This window comes from Anguilla rostrata, chromosome 12, assembly GCF_018555375.3.
Source record: "Anguilla rostrata isolate EN2019 chromosome 12, ASM1855537v3, whole genome shotgun sequence".
NCBI lineage: Eukaryota > Metazoa > Chordata > Actinopteri > Anguilliformes > Anguillidae > Anguilla > Anguilla rostrata.
The window spans coordinates 21361997-21381845 of NC_057944.1; the positions used below are offsets into that span (position 1 = coordinate 21361997).

Consider the following 19849-nt stretch of genomic DNA (forward strand, 5'->3'; position numbering starts at 1 on the left):
TGTATGACCTCCTCTTTGATGAAATATTCCCTGCTTAAAAATACTATCCCAAATGTTTATTAAACTTTTATTATGCCTTGTAGGGAAATTTGATTGTACAAAGAGAGCAATTTCATAAACATTTAACATTTACCTTAATTTAAACCAGCACTGCAGTGTATTTTCAATGTTTCTGTATGAATATGTGTTTGTACTGCCTACAATTGTGCTGATGGAACTCACACTGTGAATGCATACCCAATATAATTACACACACTTTGATATAATACATTTTGATGAGAACTCAAGTCTGTTATCATCATCACATTAATATCTATGCAACAGAGCATCTGTGTTTCCTAAATGAAACCATGAAAGCATGGAGAATTAAACTGGAGCACCAACTGTTACCCTCCCACCCTTGTCTCCCAACACCAAATGAGAAATGTTGGTGGAAGGACCAGTGTCAGGAACGCAAGAGTTTGAAAGTTTGATTAATTTAACACAGTTACCTCTATTTTGTGGTTTACTGCTGTTTGCAAGACAGAATAGAATAGAATAGAATAGAATTAGTGACATAGCCCAGAAGGGTGGGTTTCAGTATTTAATGAAATGACTGGGTTCGGAATGTCAAACTCCTCAGAATTAATTCCTTACCATGCCACTTAACAGAATGTTTGTTAGCAGTGCCATAGCAGTACTTGACCTCTTGAACTCTGGACTTCAATTCCCACAATCAACTGGAAGGCCAGGTAGATGATATGACCCATGTCTACACACCCACAGAGAGGGACCATCTGACAGGATTCATTCCTCTGGCTTAGTAGGTGGATGTTAAAGTCTCCATCACTTGTATTGTTCCAGAAGACCCCGCAAAACGTCATGCACCTCAGCCATTTGATGATGTCTGTTTCTCTGGGGACAAGGCTTTATCATCTTGAAAGACAACCCTGTCTGCAATTAAGAAATTCCTCACCATATGGTGGTGATGATCGCAGAAGTAACAAAATCATTGATCTTGCCTTCTATCTGGCCAAACCGACCTGCAAAAGGAACTTCATACCATTACAGAGCAACTGGAACACTCACTCAAGTGCTGCTTGTTCACTGCCTGTCCATCTCCCTCATATTTCACTCTGAATAAAACATACAATGTGCCACTGTTAGTTGAATCATTGCAGTATTTGTGACACTTTCTATTTCATTAGTTTTGTGATTTCCCTAAACATGAATTTTCTCTGTTCAAACACTTCTATTTCATTCATAGAGGTACCCACATGAATGCTCCTGGTTTTTTTATTGCATTGAGTTTCTCTGCATATAATATTTATGGTGACAGAGACTTAGTAGCCAGTATTGTTAAGGATTATGGCACATGAGCATTCCACTACCTGCTGTACTTTTCAATGTAAAGGAAAACAACGGTCTTCTATTCAGAAAAACAAACCCTGTTAATTTCCTCTATGGTGACATAAATAAAAGCCATATAAAACTAATATTTATGAAACCATGGCGTGTTCTGAAACTGTTATTGAAATTTCCCATTGAATGTTCATTGGATGCTTGCTTGTCATTTCTGCTTAACTTGCTCAAAGTGCAATGTAAATGAGACTGACAAATTGTGCTAGTATCTAAAATACTAAGGCCTGGAATTAATATTGTCTGCCTGAAATCCACTTTTCATCATCTGCACAATCCATGCTGCAGGCGAATGGAATTTGTTCTAGAGCAGGGGTCTAGTCTTATCTAAAAAAGACCAGTGTGGATGCAGGTTTTTGTTTTATCCCAGCACTACAACACCTGATTCAGCTAATCATAATTAACTAATCATGGTCTTCAATCAAGACCTTGATAAGTAGAGTCAGGTGTTTTTGTGCTGGGCTATAACAAAAACCAGCTCACACACCAGCCCTTTTCGGATAAGATTGGGCACCCCTTGTTCTAGAGCAGTGGTTCTTAACCTTGTTGGAGGCACCGAACCCCACCAGTTTCATATGCTCATTCACCGAACCCTTCTTTAGTAAAAAATAGTGTAATAATGCAGACTAGACTGAGGGGTGGACCTCTGCGGCGGAGGCTCCACCGAACCCCTGAGACCGACTCACCGAACCCCTAGGGTTCGACCGAACCCAGGTTAAGAACCACTGTTCTAGAGTTACCATAAGTAATCACTGATGGTTTAATGGAAAACAAATCAACTTCATAAAGAGCAAAAAAAGAAAGATTTAGCATTTTAATGAATACCCTGAACCTAGGATTTCCCCTGACCAAAAGGAAACATTTTTGTACTTTTTTTGTGCTTTGTGATGCTGATTCAAAGTCATATGAATTGTTTACACTTGCATTTCCTCCATTTTGCCTTTTTTAGTGTTGCAATGACAGGCAACCCACAGAGGAAGGAGAAAGAAAAAGAATTTGAAATCAAGGAGTTTGAAGGGACCAGAAGAGGAGAGTAATATCACATCCTTACTTTCCTCCAATCGGGCATGACAGGCGATTACTGAATAGCTGATGGTATTTTGGACCGTTGTCTATCAGGGCTGGAAAATGTAATTTCATTGTCACGTTCGATGCCAGGTCTCAAGCCTCTACGGCGGGAAAGAGACAGAAGAAGAGAAGGAAAGGAAAAGATGTGAGCAAAAGGAGAGAAGGAAGAGTTAGGTGAGGGAAGAGAGGGAACCTTTGAGACTTGGCAGGGTCTTCGCTATTGGCCCTGTATTGTAGATTACAAAAACCCTGTCCTGCCTCCTCAGTTTATTACTGCCAAGTCTTTGCTATTGGCCCTGTACTGTAGATTACAAAAACCCTGTCCTGCTTTCATCAGTACATTACTGCCAAGACAAAAAACAAAAATTAAAAAAAATGATTTTGTGTCTGCATGGTGAGATTGGGAAGTGAAGGGAATGCTGTGCAGGATTTGGCAGTGTTACCCAGTCCCATTCCACACCAGTGAGAAGTTCTCATGAATCCCTTCATACATACCTCACTGCCCAAATACGCTCTCATAAAGTCTTCACCCTCCACTGGCATAATCCATAACCAATTACCATATTTCCCATGCCAAATTATAATTTCCCAGTCCCAAGTGTGGGATAACCCTAGATAAAGATTATCTTTATTATTATTATCGTTTTAAACATTGAACTGCAATATAAAATTCCTTATAATCTCTGTGAATAGTTAAATGATGCAAGATTTTTCCTTTATAAACATTCAATCAATTACTCAGGATTGGAAGAAATAACTTTATTCTTACTTTCGTAAACAGTGAAACAAATCTAAAATACAAGCCTTATCACTCACAAGGCAGGAAGTGCCCTGCATGCTGGTTTAGCAAAGAAATACCAAGAGAACAAAAATGTAGCCGGGCTCATATCAACACTAAAACTGGATCTCATAGGACTATGGCTTATCTTCATTCCCATGGCAACCTGAATGACAACAAACCCAAGGCAAACTGCCCGTCTATTGCATTGCCAGCTATGCCATAATCAATCTATTTAAAGTTGAGGGACAGACAAGTGGATAATGGCTACTAGTCAAAAGGATTCAGAGGGGCACTGAACCCACAGAATCATACTGTTAGCATGGATGCTCACTGGGAGCCACTGTTTTACATTGACCAGACCAAAACAAGACGGAACAGTCACATAGCATCCTTTTAATGGTAAAGAATAGGATAGTCTAGGAAAACAATTCACGAATGTAACCTGTTAGACAGATGAATGTTTTATGTGGCAATGGCTTAATTATCCAGAAAATTGAGGTCAATTGATCCAGAAAATATTGTTGAAATGTCACTCTTACTCTGGCTAATGAAGGATTCACACAGTGTTTCTAACTCCACCTCTCCCATTTGGATAGATATAAATTGCTGTGCTATTTTCTTTTTTACAAATAGCACCGCAATGTTGCTAACACTGATTAACAGCTCCTTGTCTCAGAAAACGTGTTTCATTTGAACTCAGCCAGGCTTGCTTGATGTAGGCTACCTCAGCAGCCCTTATGCCTCGGTTATCATCAAAGACTCATTCAAACAAGCAGCAGTTTATGCAACTATTCTTTTAGCCTCCCATTACTTCTGATTAACCCCTTCGTGCCAGCCCCCTAGTGGTGGAAAGTGGAAAGTCTATGAGTGGAAAGACAAACTCTGTGTTCTGGCTTCATTAGTGGACGATACATGAGAACTATGCCAAAAACAGAGTTTTGGCATCTGCGCAAAGGGGTTAAAACAAAGTCACTCTGAATGATACTATCATACCAGAGTGTTTTTCTTGAAGGCCTGAAGAGCCACCATAGTCTTATGCTGAATATTTAGTGAGGAGAATAGATGGCAGCAGAGTTACACAAGCAAAGCCAGGTTAATTGAATCCTCTCCTCCCAGCAGCATCCCATCCTTCATTGTGTCAGGAGCCCTACTTCTCAGGGTTGGCGGCCCGATCCATCTCTGTCAAGCCCTGAAACTCGGCCCTGTCCCCCTCCTGCCTGCCCCCACCCACAGGATCCCTTCACCTGCCACACTCTCCACTCTTTGCCTCACCTGCAGGGGAGGAAGAGTGGGAGAAAGGAGCAGTTACTGAGTAATGTGATTTTATGTGACGTAATGTGCCTCACAGTGTTAATGTGACTCGTAGGTTCAAAGATTAGGAAAGAGATTAGGACATTTTCTATATGCCGTAGTTGTGTTTTTGTGTATTGTGTGTGAATGTGTGTGTGTGTGTGTGTGTGTTGTGTGTGACTGCAAGAACCTGAGTCTGTGTGAGCATGTAATTAGTCCTAACAATAGCAAACTGGGGGAGCAAGGGGCTGATAAAGAATCTCTGAACTCACTGTGCAAGTATCTTAGTCAAAGGGAACAGACACTGCACAGGTTATGAATGTCTGTTCCAGCAACCTAGACTAGTCTACGCAAGCATTTTGGCCACTGTAGTTCACATACACATTTTTATTTTTAAAAAGTTTTATATAAATATTCAGTAGTTCTGTATCACATAGACATGGATTCTCCTGAGAGCTTAACAGAAACAATGTGCTTCAGAATACCACAGAATGAAGCCTACCTAGTTTCTTTGATAAAAAAAGGGGTGGGGGGGGGGGTGGCAGGTAGCTAAGTGGTGTATTTCAATTTCCTATAGTGTACCTGTATTACTGTGCATTGTGCATAATCCAATTAAGACTTTCCCTCTCTCTTTCCTTTGAACCAAATAAAGATCAAATGCCTGCCCATTTAGAGTATATAATAACACAGCATAGCAGGTACCTGTCATAACATCCAGGGGCATTGTTTTGTGTCACTTAAACATTACAGGTCTAACAGTGTTTGTTAAAAAAAAAAAGAAAAAAAAACATTTTCATTTGGATGTCAAAATTAAGTGCAAATGTTTATTTCTCATAATCAAAAGTTTCATTATTGTGACACCATAACCTTGGAGATTATTTACCGCTTGCCATATAAGATGTGCGACAGTGTAACCCCCATTTATATTGCTTCATTCAAAGGCATGGATAAAGGGCATGGTGGTAGAATCTATCCTGCAGAGAGTTAAACAATCTTAGCTATTCACAAAACCTGTCTCGGTGGAATAGTTTTCCTTGAGAAAAACAGAATACAAATGTGGAAAAGCCTACAGATGAGATTAAAACTAGAAGTCCTATCAATTCAGTTAATCTGACAGAGGCACAGAAGTCATTATTACTTCATACTTACTGTAGGTCCATTCATTATTTTCAGGATCAGGAATTGACCCTTGTGCTCCAGTTACAAGAAAGCGAACTGGAACGAAATGATCTCATTGCACAGAATGTCCATGTATTAAGCCCCTTTGCTATATGCAAACATAAATAATTCAATGCTGGGGTTTGTACACCAGCACAAACAAGCCTTTAACATATAGTGAATCCACCAGGGGCAACACACATAGATATGAACATGCTTTGTTAACAATATGAATTTTTCAACTTGTGAAACACAATAAATGGCAGTAAAACTGCATCCCTGGGGTCCATTCCCAAAAGCGGACTTTAGAAATATTAAACTTGAAGACTGACTTGAGCAAAACAGATCTGGCATTTCCAGATGTCTCAGTCCCACAATAGCGGATTCTAAATGAGGTGAGCAAGATCAATCCAGCTCGGATAGACTAAACCCAAACAATGCACATTCAATGTGAGCTTAAAAAGCCATCTCTAATCACACACAGGAAAAATTATTCAACCAGGATTCTGAATCTGAGCAAGAAACACTGCACACCATTTTTCACACCCATTGAACAAGAGATGATCATTACAACATACAAGAAATATCTACATATATTCAATAAGAAAACAATACCATCGCAGCAAAAGGAAAAAATTAGCAAAATTGTTCTCCGACTGATCAAACTCATGTTTGTTGAATAAAGTATTTAGGTTGTTTATTATTTTTTACTATACTTATTGTTTATAGTAAATATTATAGTTTATGGTTTATTTTTTAAAATACAGATTTAAATGTTTAATAAGTTTGATGTAAGTAGTCTATGGTTTTCCTTGCATACTGTAGTGTATACTAAATACATTTAGAAAAGAAAAAAAAGAAATTAAATTAAAAATGTGGAAAACTGAGCCTAAGGAAGCATTATTTGTTGAAAGTGAGCACATAACACATTTGACATATATTTCTTCATTGTTAATGTAAAATGACATGCGTTATGTTATTTTATTTGCAGGAAATAAAGGGGAAATTTTGTCTTTATTAAATGGGGTTGTGGGGATGATGTGAAGCTCATTTAAAGCTGTAGTAGGTAACTTTTTATATGAGGGAATGGCCATGCTTAAGTTAGCAGCAAGCTGCTGTGAGAGAAATCCACCAACATACACTGCGTTTCTATTCCCTCAAATTCTACTTTCTAAAACCAGGGATTTGGCCCAAATGTTCGTTTACAAAAAAAAGTAGTTTATAAAATGAACCAATCAAAGAGACTGGCCCCATTCCATTAACATGAACCAATCAACCATGAGATTGAGCTTGCGCGTTGACATAACAGCACACAAAGCTAGATTCCTTGAGAAAGAAAGTTTTACCAATGGTGGACAAACAACTTACTCCAGCGCTATGTAATACCAAAAAAAAAAAAAATTAATTGGATAGAGCTCGCTGTGATACACATCGGAGCACAATTTGGGAGGTTCGGGAGTCTGTGGAGTTGTAGATGGAGGTGGGACTTGCATTGTTTCCCCTGAACAGGTAGGTCTAAAGTTCAACAATAATTTATGTGGACTTTCTGCTTGCCAGCCAATTAAGTAAGTTAATAAATGCACCATTGACTGTTATGCCTTATTGTTAATGTAAAATGCAAAATGTGTGTGGTGTCTGAATCTCAAAAAAGTAGCTAGATAGCACTGTGTTGTTGTCTGTCATATTGCTATTGATATCTATTAGTAGTGGAGGCCCGGCTAGGCTATCTGTAGCTAACTTACTGCCGTAGGCCTGTTTATCCCTGCAGCAGTGCTATTTACTGTCAGCAGAGTGTAGTGCTGACAACGCAATAATCTCTATGCGTGTGCAATGCTGCCATTTGCAATGCTGCTGTTTGGCATGATTGACCACACCAAACTGCATTCTGCCTTAAGACTCTCTTACAGTATCTCTGTTTCTGGTTGAACTCGACCCATCTTAAAATGCATCACATGATGCACGGTCAGAGGAATTAAGAGCTCCATCACCAAGTACTGGGCTCTGAGGAGAAATAAATCTAATTCTTCTGAGCGGTTTGCAGTCATGTGCAGGCTAATGGAATGGGGCCGGTCAACTGAACAGAACTACCAGACAAAAATGCCCTCTCTGGAAACTCTCCCTGCCTGCCTTTAGGCACACTGTTTCAGCATTCAATATGAATAAGGCCCTGTTTAAGCCACACAGGACAAGGGTGTCTCCTGCATGACTACATACAGGTGACATACGATAACTTATTAAGGATTCTAGAAGGATCCAACCATCTTCCGATCAGTATACCTCACTCAGTGGAGATAAAGGCAATCAAGCATGTAAAGAAACTCAAGGCAAAATAAGTACTTTGACAACTTCTGTCGAGAAGGACATACCCGCAGAGGAATTCTAAAGTGCATTCAGCAGTTTGAATCTTGAATCGCTGCAAAATATTCTCCAGGCACAGAAACAAAATGAAATAACAAGGTGAAATTACTCTCTACTCTGAGACAGTGAGGGAAAGACAAAAAGCAATAACAGCAAAATAACTAGCAAGATTCTGTTTATTGTGCCCTCTCTGTAAATAAACTGGAAATTACATATTGGCTATATATATGTACATGTTATTAATTCATGACACAACAACAGCTGGAACACATGAAAATTATGCAGAACATTTCTTGGATAAATTAAAAGGCTGGTACAGCTTTCTGATGAGATTGTATGTGATACTGGTACTGGTGTCAAGCAACAGGATACATTGAAACAGTGAGGAATCCAGTGTAATAACCACATCTTAACATAATCACTCAAAATTTCATTTCGACTATATTCAAATGACAAATTGTCACAACAAGGGGCTAAAAATGTGTCTTAAAAAAAGAAGCATAGTTATGTATAATATTACACCAAACAAAGGATCATTGACTTCATCCATAAGCATGCATGCAGCATCAAATGTTTATGATGCAATTGGGTTTAGCTGCGAAAAGGCATTTGTACAAGGAAGTGTCAACTGAGACACTTGAAAGACTGAGTCATAGATGATTTGAAAAACCAGTGTGGCAAGAGATTCAGAAGTGATTACCATTCTGGGTCAACAGCCTGGAGATCTCAGCTAGAATCACAGCTTCCTAAACTGGGTTCTGTCAGAGCTGGGCCTGCTGTTCTTCTCACAGACTGGACAAATACCTCTGCACTGAGCTGCAGGCGACAAGAGAACTCGCATCATTAACCATGTGGCAAAGCTCCCATCTGAAAGGCACCACTACTAATTATATAGGGCCTACGCTTTCTTGCTCTGCGCAATTTATCCGTTAACAATGCACCACCAAGGGATCTTTTCCACTCTGCATATACAGTAAATTTCTCAGAAAATGAATCTCAGACTATGAAATATTAATGGATATGATACAATCTAATACACACAGACATACAGTACGCACTTGCAGAGGCCCAGTCCCTCAGGATGATATGAAATATGACTGGTGCTTGGTTGAGGTGAGCGTCAAAAACACAAGCATACTCTGTTACCGTCTCGATTAAGGAATATGGCGTATGTTTGATCTGCGCTCCAGGCATAACCCCACCAAGTGATTTCTCCACACAGTTTACCTCAGTACGGGAGAACGTTGACAACTCCCAGAGGTTTATGAATACACAAGCGGTCACTAGACACTGGCGAATTCATTAGTCAGTATCCATGGATACGGAGACATCACGGAGCTGCATAACAAAGCGACAAGCCATAAACTGGCATGTCACTTAAAGATGACCTTAGACAACAAAAATAAGTACAAAAATAAATTAGAGACAGCAGCTAACTGTCAGTTGTAAATGAGCAAGGACACGTAATTGTTCAACCTTTGCTTTCTAAAATGGTCTTTTCTGGGGTGCTTCATCTAGTACAAAAGATTTAACAATGTTTTTTTAAGTTTAGTATTCAACATTCTTGAGCTGCCCACAAGAAAAGCATTGCACTTTTTAAACGAATGAATAAAAGTAGCCACAGAGAACACACTTGTTTTTGTTTTCATTTTCATTAAAGCAGATAAAAAATGGTCTAAGCCTCATTTTTTAGTTCTTCTTTAGTTTCCTATATGTGCTTGCATCACAAGTGATAAATATACGGTCAGTCAATTTACAATTAATTTACATTTTTCACATTCACACATTATAGGTAACTGTTCAGTAGTGTCATATAAAGTAATCTAAGCATAAAACCATATCAAGTGGGAAAGTATCAAACCTCTGTGTGTGTATATAGGCCTATTATGCAGGAACAAAACACCTGGTTAACCTTGCTTCAAAAATCCAGGTGAAGTTGTGGCGACTGCAGCTTATAGTTGAAGCACCAGCAATGGACAGTTAGCGAAATGACAACCGCACAGGAGAAACCAGTTAGAGGTTCCTGCAACATCATTTTAAGTCTGCTGTTTGGGAACATTATGGATGTAGCGTTAATGATGGATAAGAGGGAAAAGGTGGAGTATAAAACAATGTGTGCAAGCATTGCTTTGCAGTAGGGGACAAAAATGAACTGCCGGGAGGAGGACACCCCCCCCCACACACACACACACTCAAACATGTATTTGTGTGTTTTGTCATTCAGTTCTGCTTGTTGACCACTGATTGTAATGTGAAGGTATCAGACAGAAGTGGGTGTAGCTTATGCCTTGTTCTCAGGCACCTGAATCACACACAGCACACCTCCTTGCCCCTTGCCTTGGTTTTGCCAGAGAAATCTATGATCTAAAGCAGGCGGAGCAGGTTCCGTTTCTTGTTGAGTTGAGCTCTGGTGAAATCGTGTCGGGTACTTCCGACTGGAGGATGTCATTCTCATTGGTGATAACATGCTTCACCAAGCAATTGGCCGCTTCATCAATGTTGATGTTCTCCTGTGGGGCAGGGTGTCGGAGGGGAAGAGGGGTGGGGTAGTGGACAGAGAGAAAGAACGACGGTTGAATTTAAGTGACGATAGCCATGCTTTGAACTTGTTAACAGCTGACATCTAAAACGTATAATAAAGGAAGTTGATTACTTGTGCAAAAATCATACGTTTGCAAGCAACAGTGTTTTGCTTTCAGAGACAGCTGATGGCAGGGAGTCCATCAAAATGGCATGCCCCTTGGCAACGGTCTCACAAACAAACAGCTTTGAAGGAGCCTTGGAAGGACAGTGTTAATGTGATGAATGCTGTCAGAGGGGGAGCTCTCCACCCACGCCCGCTGGCAGAGCTGGCTTGGCAGGTGAGCGCACATCTTCCTCGCTCACAGGCCCACGAACACCCTGCTCGGTGTTGGTGGGCGCCTGCTCCCCAGGAGATTCACCATCGCACCAACAGCAATAGCACTACACAGATGGTAGATCCCGGTTGCTAAGAAACCAGACATTTGTTGGAGTGCTCTTTTGGTAGTGCTTAAAAACAATGCATGTCAAAGCTGAGTGTAAAAATGCAGTACATTCAGGAAGTATTGATTGTTCCCACTTAGCTAATTCTGTATTTAAAAGGCGTGACCTTTTTTTTGGCAACATGACTTCACTAGTGAAAGGCTTCTCCTCCATCTGCCTCTACAAAGGGCAATCAATATTCACTACGTGTAAAAAAAAAAAAAAAAAAATTCTGTCTTCAATGTTGGGGGTTAAGAGTGCTCTGTGTGCTGTCTCCTCATTAATGATAAATGGAGAGGCTCGACTTTAATGAGATTCTTTGTGAATTTGGCCAGCAATGCCTCCGCAGCAACTTTTCTGGCCGTGAGTGAGTAGCGGAATTAATCAGAGGCTGAATATGCATGAGGCTCTTATCAGAGTCTCATACAGGAAATGGGAGAAAGACTTGCGCAGATTTCCGCCTGCAATCATGTCTTTCAATATCTCTTCTGAGATTATGGAGGCAGCTTATTTTAGCTTCCTATTCAGTCTCGGGACCTTAACATACCATACGAGAGCAGGAGGAATATCAAGCGGTGAATAAAATCATTAGACCTTAAGTCATAAGAATCATAAATAAAGAAAAAGGCACAGATGATAATAAAATTTAAACTTATCTGATCTAGTGGTCCTTTCCCTTAATAGCACATTGCCCTTAATGTAGCTTCATATTCTTCATAAGTAAATTGAAATTACAATAATTATATTATAGTACAGTAATCATAATTATAATAATTATAATATGTGCAAATAAAATGAATATCCAGCATAAAGTAATCACCATATATGTCCCTGACGTATACTGAGACAGAGCTCACTATTACAACCCCTCCTGCCTCAGAGGTATAACAGTGACAGCTGGAATAAAGCTTGAATGGTGAAAGACATACCTAAATGCTAGTCATTTGAAGATGTGAAGTACCCACACATGGAAAGGAAACTCATGCAACTCCTCTCTTCTATTCACAATATAAAAAAATTTGTTCCAACAGTATGATAGGTCTTTCAGTGAATCTGTGAATGGGGGTATAGGTTTCTTCATATTTATGTAGCGTGTATTTTAATGTGTTATGCATGCTTATGTGGGGCAGGTATGAGGTGATATATCTGTGGGGAATCCTATTTAAGAACAAGGTAATTGTTACATACCCTCACTCCAGTGACCCCCATCTGACCTGCCTGTTAAGTGACCACAAAGCTCATCTTAAACTCATCTGTGAAATTCCACACATCCCTGAAAATCCATTTTCATGAACTAAATAAGTCAGAGATCACCTGCAGAGAGCTTCACTCAGCTGTCTGCTAACGTAGCACACAACTTCTTAGAGTCTAAAAAGAAGATTTAGACTACAATTCACCTCGATCACATCCCAAAACTGCTCAAGTATTTAACCTCTATCTAACACACAGCACAACAAAGCATGTAGCAATTTTGATCTGACAAATTTCCCTTGCTTCTCCCAGGTTTGGGGTATTGCCAGTTGTAGCTTTTGAGCCACCTCTGTGGGTCCCATACCCATGCAAGAAGCACTGCAGCTGAAGCATTTGCATTAGTCTGCAAGCCAGGCTCCACATTACAGGACACAATGCACTACAGATCCACTCCTTCAATGCACAGGCTGAGCATGCTCTAAAGGCAAGTGCCTTCGCCAACTCAACCGCTGGAAATCATTTTAAAATACATTTTTTGAAAACAGTGACATTGACAATTTACTTGGAAATATTAAGGATTTAGAAATCCCACAAATTACTTGGAAGCCCCAGAGTTTTATGTCCTAAAAGGATAAGCTAGATTAATAAAGGCATTTATGCAGATGAGTGCCTTGATTTTCTTGATGAAATAGATAATAAAACTGAATATACAGAGCAATATGGGCATTATGTGCTGTATGATAATTAATGAACTGATGAATACACATGCTTTTATTTCAGGACAAAAAAAATCTACTCACTACACAACTCACTTAGACACTGAAGTAGGGTGCTCGTCTGTCCAGTTTATACTCTCATGTTTATACTCTCAATATAGAACATATACAGTAGGAATTAGTTATTTTTGTAATCCAAAACTACAAACTTTGCTTAGAATATGTACATGCTACACACAACATTTCCTATCATTGGTGCCCAAAAGGGACAAAGAGGCCCTACACCAGATTTAAATATATTAATTAACTGCGAAAGAGGGGATAATGCGCATTCGGCCATTAAATCCATAGTAATAGTGTCATATTACTTAAATTTAAAACCTAAAAATGTCACACAAGCTGTGAATACTGTAGCTAAAGCTGCTAAATATACAGTGGCTGCAGTTCTATTAGAATGTTGTGACAAATTTAGCTTAGAGAACTAAAAAATATGTATATATTTGCTTTCATTTGTATGCAAAACTCCTACCAATGCAAGAAATGTCCAAATTGCTTTTCGGGAAAGTGGTATATATCACATGCATTCGCCGCACAATGCCCCACAAAATGATGTCAGTCATGACTTCATTAATTATTCGAAGATGAGATTATGGTTGATTTTAAATGCAGCCAAGGTGCACATTAAGTTTTGTAGGAACTGCAATGTTTTGGCTCTATCTACCATACATTCTTATCTTTCCAAACAATGAGTTAATGCTTTTATAGAGTTTAAGTACCTTCATTTTTATGCACATAATACATAATTCCAGCAACGACTTCACAAAAAAATTGGGATGTTGAATGCATTCCAGGTGGAGGAAGTGTATCTATTTAAATGAAAAATATGTTTCAATGTGTCCTTGTTGTACATTAAATTTGGTATCACTAGGGGTCATTTCACAAATTTTAGAAGTCATACACAGTAATCTTTAAAATTTAGTTTAGATTTATGATTCATATAGTTACTGCGTAGTAACATCATACAATCCATCATTTATGGCATACCAACAAATTATCATGCATGAAGGGCTATTCATTTTTTTAACCTCCTCTCGTGAACATCCCTAGCCCTTCAACTTGACTTCTTTAGCGCTATAGATAAGGGAAATTAAACTGCAATAAGGAATAAAATGGCAAGATATCAAAACTGGGACGTGCCACACAAGCTCATTATTTAGCCAAAGAGAAAAAATAGTGAAGGTAATATCATAATAATGAGTGACTAAGAAATGAAGTGGTAATCCTTTCGTAATTCTTCACTGTCTTGCTGCTATGTAAGGTGACAGAACTGCGTGATTAATTCACTGAACATTATGCATCATATTCTGTCTTGTAAGAAATCATGATCTTCTCCCAAGATCCAAATAATTATTGCTGTAATTAATGAGAAAAGGGAGAAAATGTGTAAAACATTTTAATTACACAGGATGGATGATATTTTCGAGCTAATGTGCTCTTGGAGCTGGTTAATGTGCTGGTTGGCTCATCCTGCAAAGGCACAGTTCCAGTGATTGGATGGTCTGATATCCAATCCAGACTACATTCCAGAGGTCTGACTGTGGCCAGCAGCCCAGCAGGACTGTGTATAAATTTGCCCTCGTTTCATCCAGGGAGGGAGGGCTTCAATCCACAGGATGACTCATCCTGAGCCAGTCCGCTGTCACAGGTTTTATATGAAGTGTACTATGGCTGCAAGAGCTCAACAATGGATTGCAGTGTAAAGAAGTTGTGGCTGACATCACATGTTTTCCCAAACTGATGGTGGAGACTGCACTGATGTGCTTATGAAAGCCACTGGGTATTCCAAATTGGGTGAAAAATAAATAATTATTTGCATTTGATTATTCAAATGTAAAACTAATGCACCTGGTAATACCCAAATATAGAATGCAGTTTCCATAGAATCAAATGAAATATAAGCAAATGCTGGCATTTGCATCCTTGATGTAATTGAACATTATGCAAACATTAGTTTTGGTTTACATGATTGGAAAAGAAAACCTGCTGAGATACATTTATTTTTTCCAAAAAAAGCATACACACTTTGCAAATCAGAACATTAGGGCCTGGACCCAATCTGGATCCAGTCTTTTCAAAATTGAACTATGTAAATTTGTAACAGATGAAGGGAACCCAGCCTGGTTAAGAGTGCCAAAATTAAATGAAAATATATAGGAAAAACAATTATAATACAGCCTGCCCTGATGTGCCAATATGTTGCATAATAAATTATGTTAAGTACATGATCAGAGAGAAACTGATTGTCTGTACACACTACCATCTCTCCAGCAACATTCTCACAATCTTTACATGTTGCTCAAATACTACCATGTTGCTCAAATACATATATATTTATGGTTTAAACGAATTCACTAATACATTAAATCCTATAACCAATGTGCTTAGAATTAACCAAAATCTCTCATGGCTTTTCTAACAAGTATTATGAATAGTTATTACAATGTACATATAAAAATACACAACAGAATATGTTATTAATTTGATCTAGCAATATATTAAGGTATTAAAAATGAAGGCCCATGGTAAGTATTTGGGTGGATTCAAAACATACATACATAGCCAGTGTGACAATCCAGGTAAAGAATTGTGACTAAGTTAAATAAGCAATGCCTTCAATGCATTCTTAGCTCCAAACCCACATGCCCTCTGAACAATAGTCCCTTGTTTCAAATGGAGCCTGCTGCAGCATATTTTTCATAATATATCTTTCGTACACAATAGTGTCTGCTGCAGAACTTCCCTGAAGCTGTCTTGAGTAGTGAAACCTCTAAGTCATCTGCTTGCATCACACGTTCGTGCCCTTTATCAAATGCCCAAATGGCCTTTTATAGCAGCCGTGACTAGGATGCAACTTCACATCAAAGTAGAATATTTCTCTATATAAGTCACAAGGGTGATGGAAATTGACTGTTATGCAATAACAGAGAGAAGCACAAAGAGAATTATCATATAAGTGCATGAACCTTCCTGTCTGTCCTGTTAATGTTGATCTGAATCCATGTGAACGCAAGAGTGAGGACACAATCAAGGATTACCTTGGCAGAGGTCTCGAACCAGCCCACAAATCCATTCTCCTTGCAGAACTGGTCCATTTTGATGCCGTTGTTCGTCAAAACATCTCTGCCCTGGTCACATTTGTTGGCCAACAATACTGCGGCGATGTTCTTGCCATTTGAAAGAGTCAATTTGGAGTCCAAGTCTTCCTTCCATTTTGTGACCGCTTCAAACGTGGATGGCCTGGTGACATCAAAGACGATGAAGGCTCCCATAGCCTCCCTGTAATAGACCCGGGTCATGTTCCCAAATCGCTCCTGACCTTCACCAATAGAAAAAGCAACAACAGAAATACACATTTTTCAGTTATCATCATATTAGGTAAATATTGGGAAACCGTGGTTTCTGTGATCTGTTGCTCATCTTTATATTAGGACATGAACACAGCATTACAGTTAAGTAAACGTTCCATAGAAAAGTTTCAAAGGTTACAGCAACTACACAGTTATTCTCAGGAAATCTTGGTCTAGCACTTGGGAAATCCTGATCTAGACTTCCAGGACAAGGTTTGGAAATTCCAGCTTTAGGCCAAAGTGGACAACCTCTACATTCCATAGATCCCATGATCCCATAGCGGATTATTAGATGAGCACAGGAGAGTCATGCGCTGGTTCATAATCTTTTTGAGTCTGGCTTCTAATGTATTCCATGGTCTGTGCTCACCATAGGGTTTGTGCTGAGAAACATTGCTGGAACAAAAAAGAGCCTCCAAATAAATACGAGAACAATAAAGTGGTTGTCAGCACATCATCCCCAGTCTTATTTTCACATTTAGAACAACTGTCACTACAATCCCCTACATAAACAGACACACACAATCAAATATGAATTTCTTTCAATTGAATGGTTTTAATAACTGAAAACAGCTAAATGAATATCACTAGCCTCATGATGTATTGTGGCAAGATTCTGTGTGACTGATGTCTGATTTCACTCTCTGACAGTCATATCTGGCCGATTAGGCGAAGGAGTAAGATTTGCACGCATGAGAAGAATGTCTTGTTACATGGAAGGATAAGCATGTGTGGAATGTCCAAGTGCAATTCATTTACCATCAATGTCTCCTTTCTGAACACAGAACCCAGACCTAAAAATATTATTACAAAAAGCAAAAATAAACGTTCTGACTACAAATCATTGTCTTACAATGCTCTCAGTGGACAGATATTGCTGTAAATACAATAAGCATCCACACCTGGCATAATGTTCAAATTCTTGACATGAGATAATCATATGCTTAATTGGATAAGAGCAATTAAGTTGGGCATTAAAACACCTGCACACCACCCATGGTTTTTTGGGGGTGGGGCATTACATGTGTCCATATTTGGAGTTTGACATGTTAAAGGGTTACTCAAGATGGCCACACATACTCATGGACATTTTCTGCCTGGAGTACACATACATTCTATATCTTTCTTAAAGTTAAACGCTGATGTCAAGTAAATAACATTATCTGTTACCCTGTAAGAAAGAGCATGTACAAAACCTTACAGCAGAACAGAAACATAAAATTCACCAAAGTAATTTATGTTAAATGGATCACTCAAGGATACTGTACTTGAAGCACTGCACTAAAGCTGAATTGCTTATTTCAGGTATAAAATCCTGCAACATCGTGCTCAACAATCCAATTCTACCTTCACTAGACTACATCAGCCAAATGTCTTACATAAAATCTAAAGAGGAAAGGAGTCTTAAGTCAGTCATGTTGTACTGTACCAACCAACCAAGGGACTGTGAGCATTGGTTAAAACTCAACCTTTGACCAGAAGAGATAGGTGTTGAAATCCTGCAGTAAGATTCCAAGCCTTTAAGCACCTCTAAACAAATATGTAAAGACAGAAAATTACAGGCAAGTATCAGGTCTTTTTTTTTTTTTTTTAAACAGGCAAACCACTTCTTCAAACGGAAACTTTACTTTTTATTTACAAAGACTATTCTGTTATTGGCTTGAAATCTCGCTCACATGAGGCAGAGACACATGACTTATATATACAGCAACACAGGGCGGGGAGCAGGGCCTGGAGTGGTAGATTACGCTGCGGCTGCTTGGAGCTGGCCTAAATTTCTCACGTGAGACTATTTATAATGACATTCTGTCTGCGTTTTAACTATGCACTCCTTCTATTGCTCTCCAAATAAAAAGGCAGCAATTCAATTTGGTCACTAAAACGTTTAGATAACATCTGCCGTCCTACTTTTAAAACCTGTGTCTTAGTCGACAGACTGACAGTAAGGTGCCTAATAATGACACTGAAATATGAGGTCTATTTAAACCATGCGCCCCATTCCCACGTATCACAAACTCAGTAGATATGGAACGGAGTATTACTGTAGCCTACACTGTCGATAACTAGGATTTTCTGTTTATACTCCTATGGTCCTAACAAGTTCAGTTCAGTAATGATTGAAATGGGACTTTATCATTTCTTCCCACAAGATATTTCCTATTTTCGAATAGAAGAAGTATGTGATCTGTGGACAGAGGGATAAAATAAAGATTTACGGAATAAATTAATCTCAAAACGTTCTTCAAATGAATTTCGAAAATGAAGAGTACCTAGCTATGAAGTTGGACGAGACTGTAAATCTGTCATTTCATAGAAGCGAAGCCTACCTGTCGCTCTACGCTTGCGTAACAGTGTTGTATAAGACTACATTTTACAGCAGAAACTTGGAAATATACATGCAATTTCGCGAAAAATAAAAAAGAATGAGAGGACGCTCTTGCACGAATGTCTTTAAATTCTTACAGACGACAACAAGGTAAATAAACACACTTTCTAAGGTATTCACTGAATAAATACAGTGTTGCCACATCGGCGAACAGCCGATGAGACAGGGACAAGCCACCGTATTCCATAAGGAGACAGAGAGGGAAGTCTGTCAAAATGAAATAACCACTTTAAGTTCACTATGTGTTCTGGATAACTCTACGGACTTCGTCCTACCTGCTATGTCCCACAACTGAAGCCGGATAGTTTCTGTATCCCAGTTCAAAACTTTCAAAGCGAAGTCCACTCCGATTGTCGCTCTGTAATTCGGAGAGAAGTTTTGGTGAACATAACGTTTGATGATGCTTGTTTTACCCACTCCCAAGTCACCAATTACTAAGACTTTGTAGAGATGTTCTTTTTGGTTGTTCTGCATGGCGGTTGTTGATCATGCCCCGTGTAATCCTTAGTGATGGAGTGGCGTGGATAGGACGCGGAGCTCTTTAAAATCAAGAAGGAACGCCCCGAACATTCGGGTCAAGGGAATGGTAAGGCGCTGTTCAAACTTGTGACTCGCAACCCACTTGCGAGTATGATAAATCAGCAAGTGGTAGCCAACGAGAGTTTACATGTTTCGAAATGTTTCCTATAATTTTATACATCACTGTGTAGTCTTGTGTAAATAAATATTTTCACAACTTTTGGTCCGGTTGGCGAGAAGCGTTCGCCGTTGCGTCATCACGAGGACTTCAAGGTATTGAAATAAAAGGCGAACATTCAATATGATACTCTCCATACCTGGGTCCATCATTGTAGGCCTACTGCAGAAATAAAACGTATATGCTTAAAGTCAAGAGCAAACCTCTCCAAATAATTGGCCTTTCACGATCCACATTATTTGGATTAGTGTCAATAATGGCTGTAATCTGCCACCGATCCAATCCACAAATCCCCCACCGAAAAAGCTTCCCATTTATAGAATTAAATTGAACATTATTACTGTACCTGTTCAGGTGTGCTGCCAGGGATTTTGGGCCTTGTGTAAAGATCTCACA

General features: G+C 39.1%; 1 protein-coding gene across 1 annotated transcript; it reads right to left on the reverse strand.

The window, feature by feature from the left end:
• Positions 1 to 8211: 8211 nt before the first annotated feature.
• rab38a (RAB38a, member RAS oncogene family) lies at positions 8212 to 19408 on the reverse strand. The gene is made up of 3 exons (XM_064301487.1): positions 19032 to 19408; positions 16059 to 16339; positions 8212 to 10563 (listed from the first exon to the last, which is right to left on the reverse strand). Exons 1-3 carry the CDS (start codon positions 19228 to 19230, stop codon positions 10411 to 10413), a joined length of 633 nt encoding a protein of 210 aa, XP_064157557.1. The 5' UTR covers positions 19231 to 19408; the 3' UTR covers positions 8212 to 10410.
• Positions 19409 to 19849: the final 441 nt, after the last annotated feature.

Bases quoted from the DNA above. Each gene is read 5' to 3' on its own strand.
- rab38a (XM_064301487.1), bottom strand. From the start codon at position 19,230: ATGCAGAACAACCAAAAAGAACATCTCTACAAAGTCTTAGTAATTGGT. The intron at 16,340-19,031 runs GTAGGACGAAGT...CTATTGGTGAAG, and splicing joins TCAGTTGTGGGACATAGCAG to GTCAGGAGCGATTTGGGAAC. The intron at 10,564-16,058 runs GTAATCCTTGAT...CCTGCCCCACAG, and splicing joins GGTTCGAGACCTCTGCCAAG to GAGAACATCAACATTGATGA.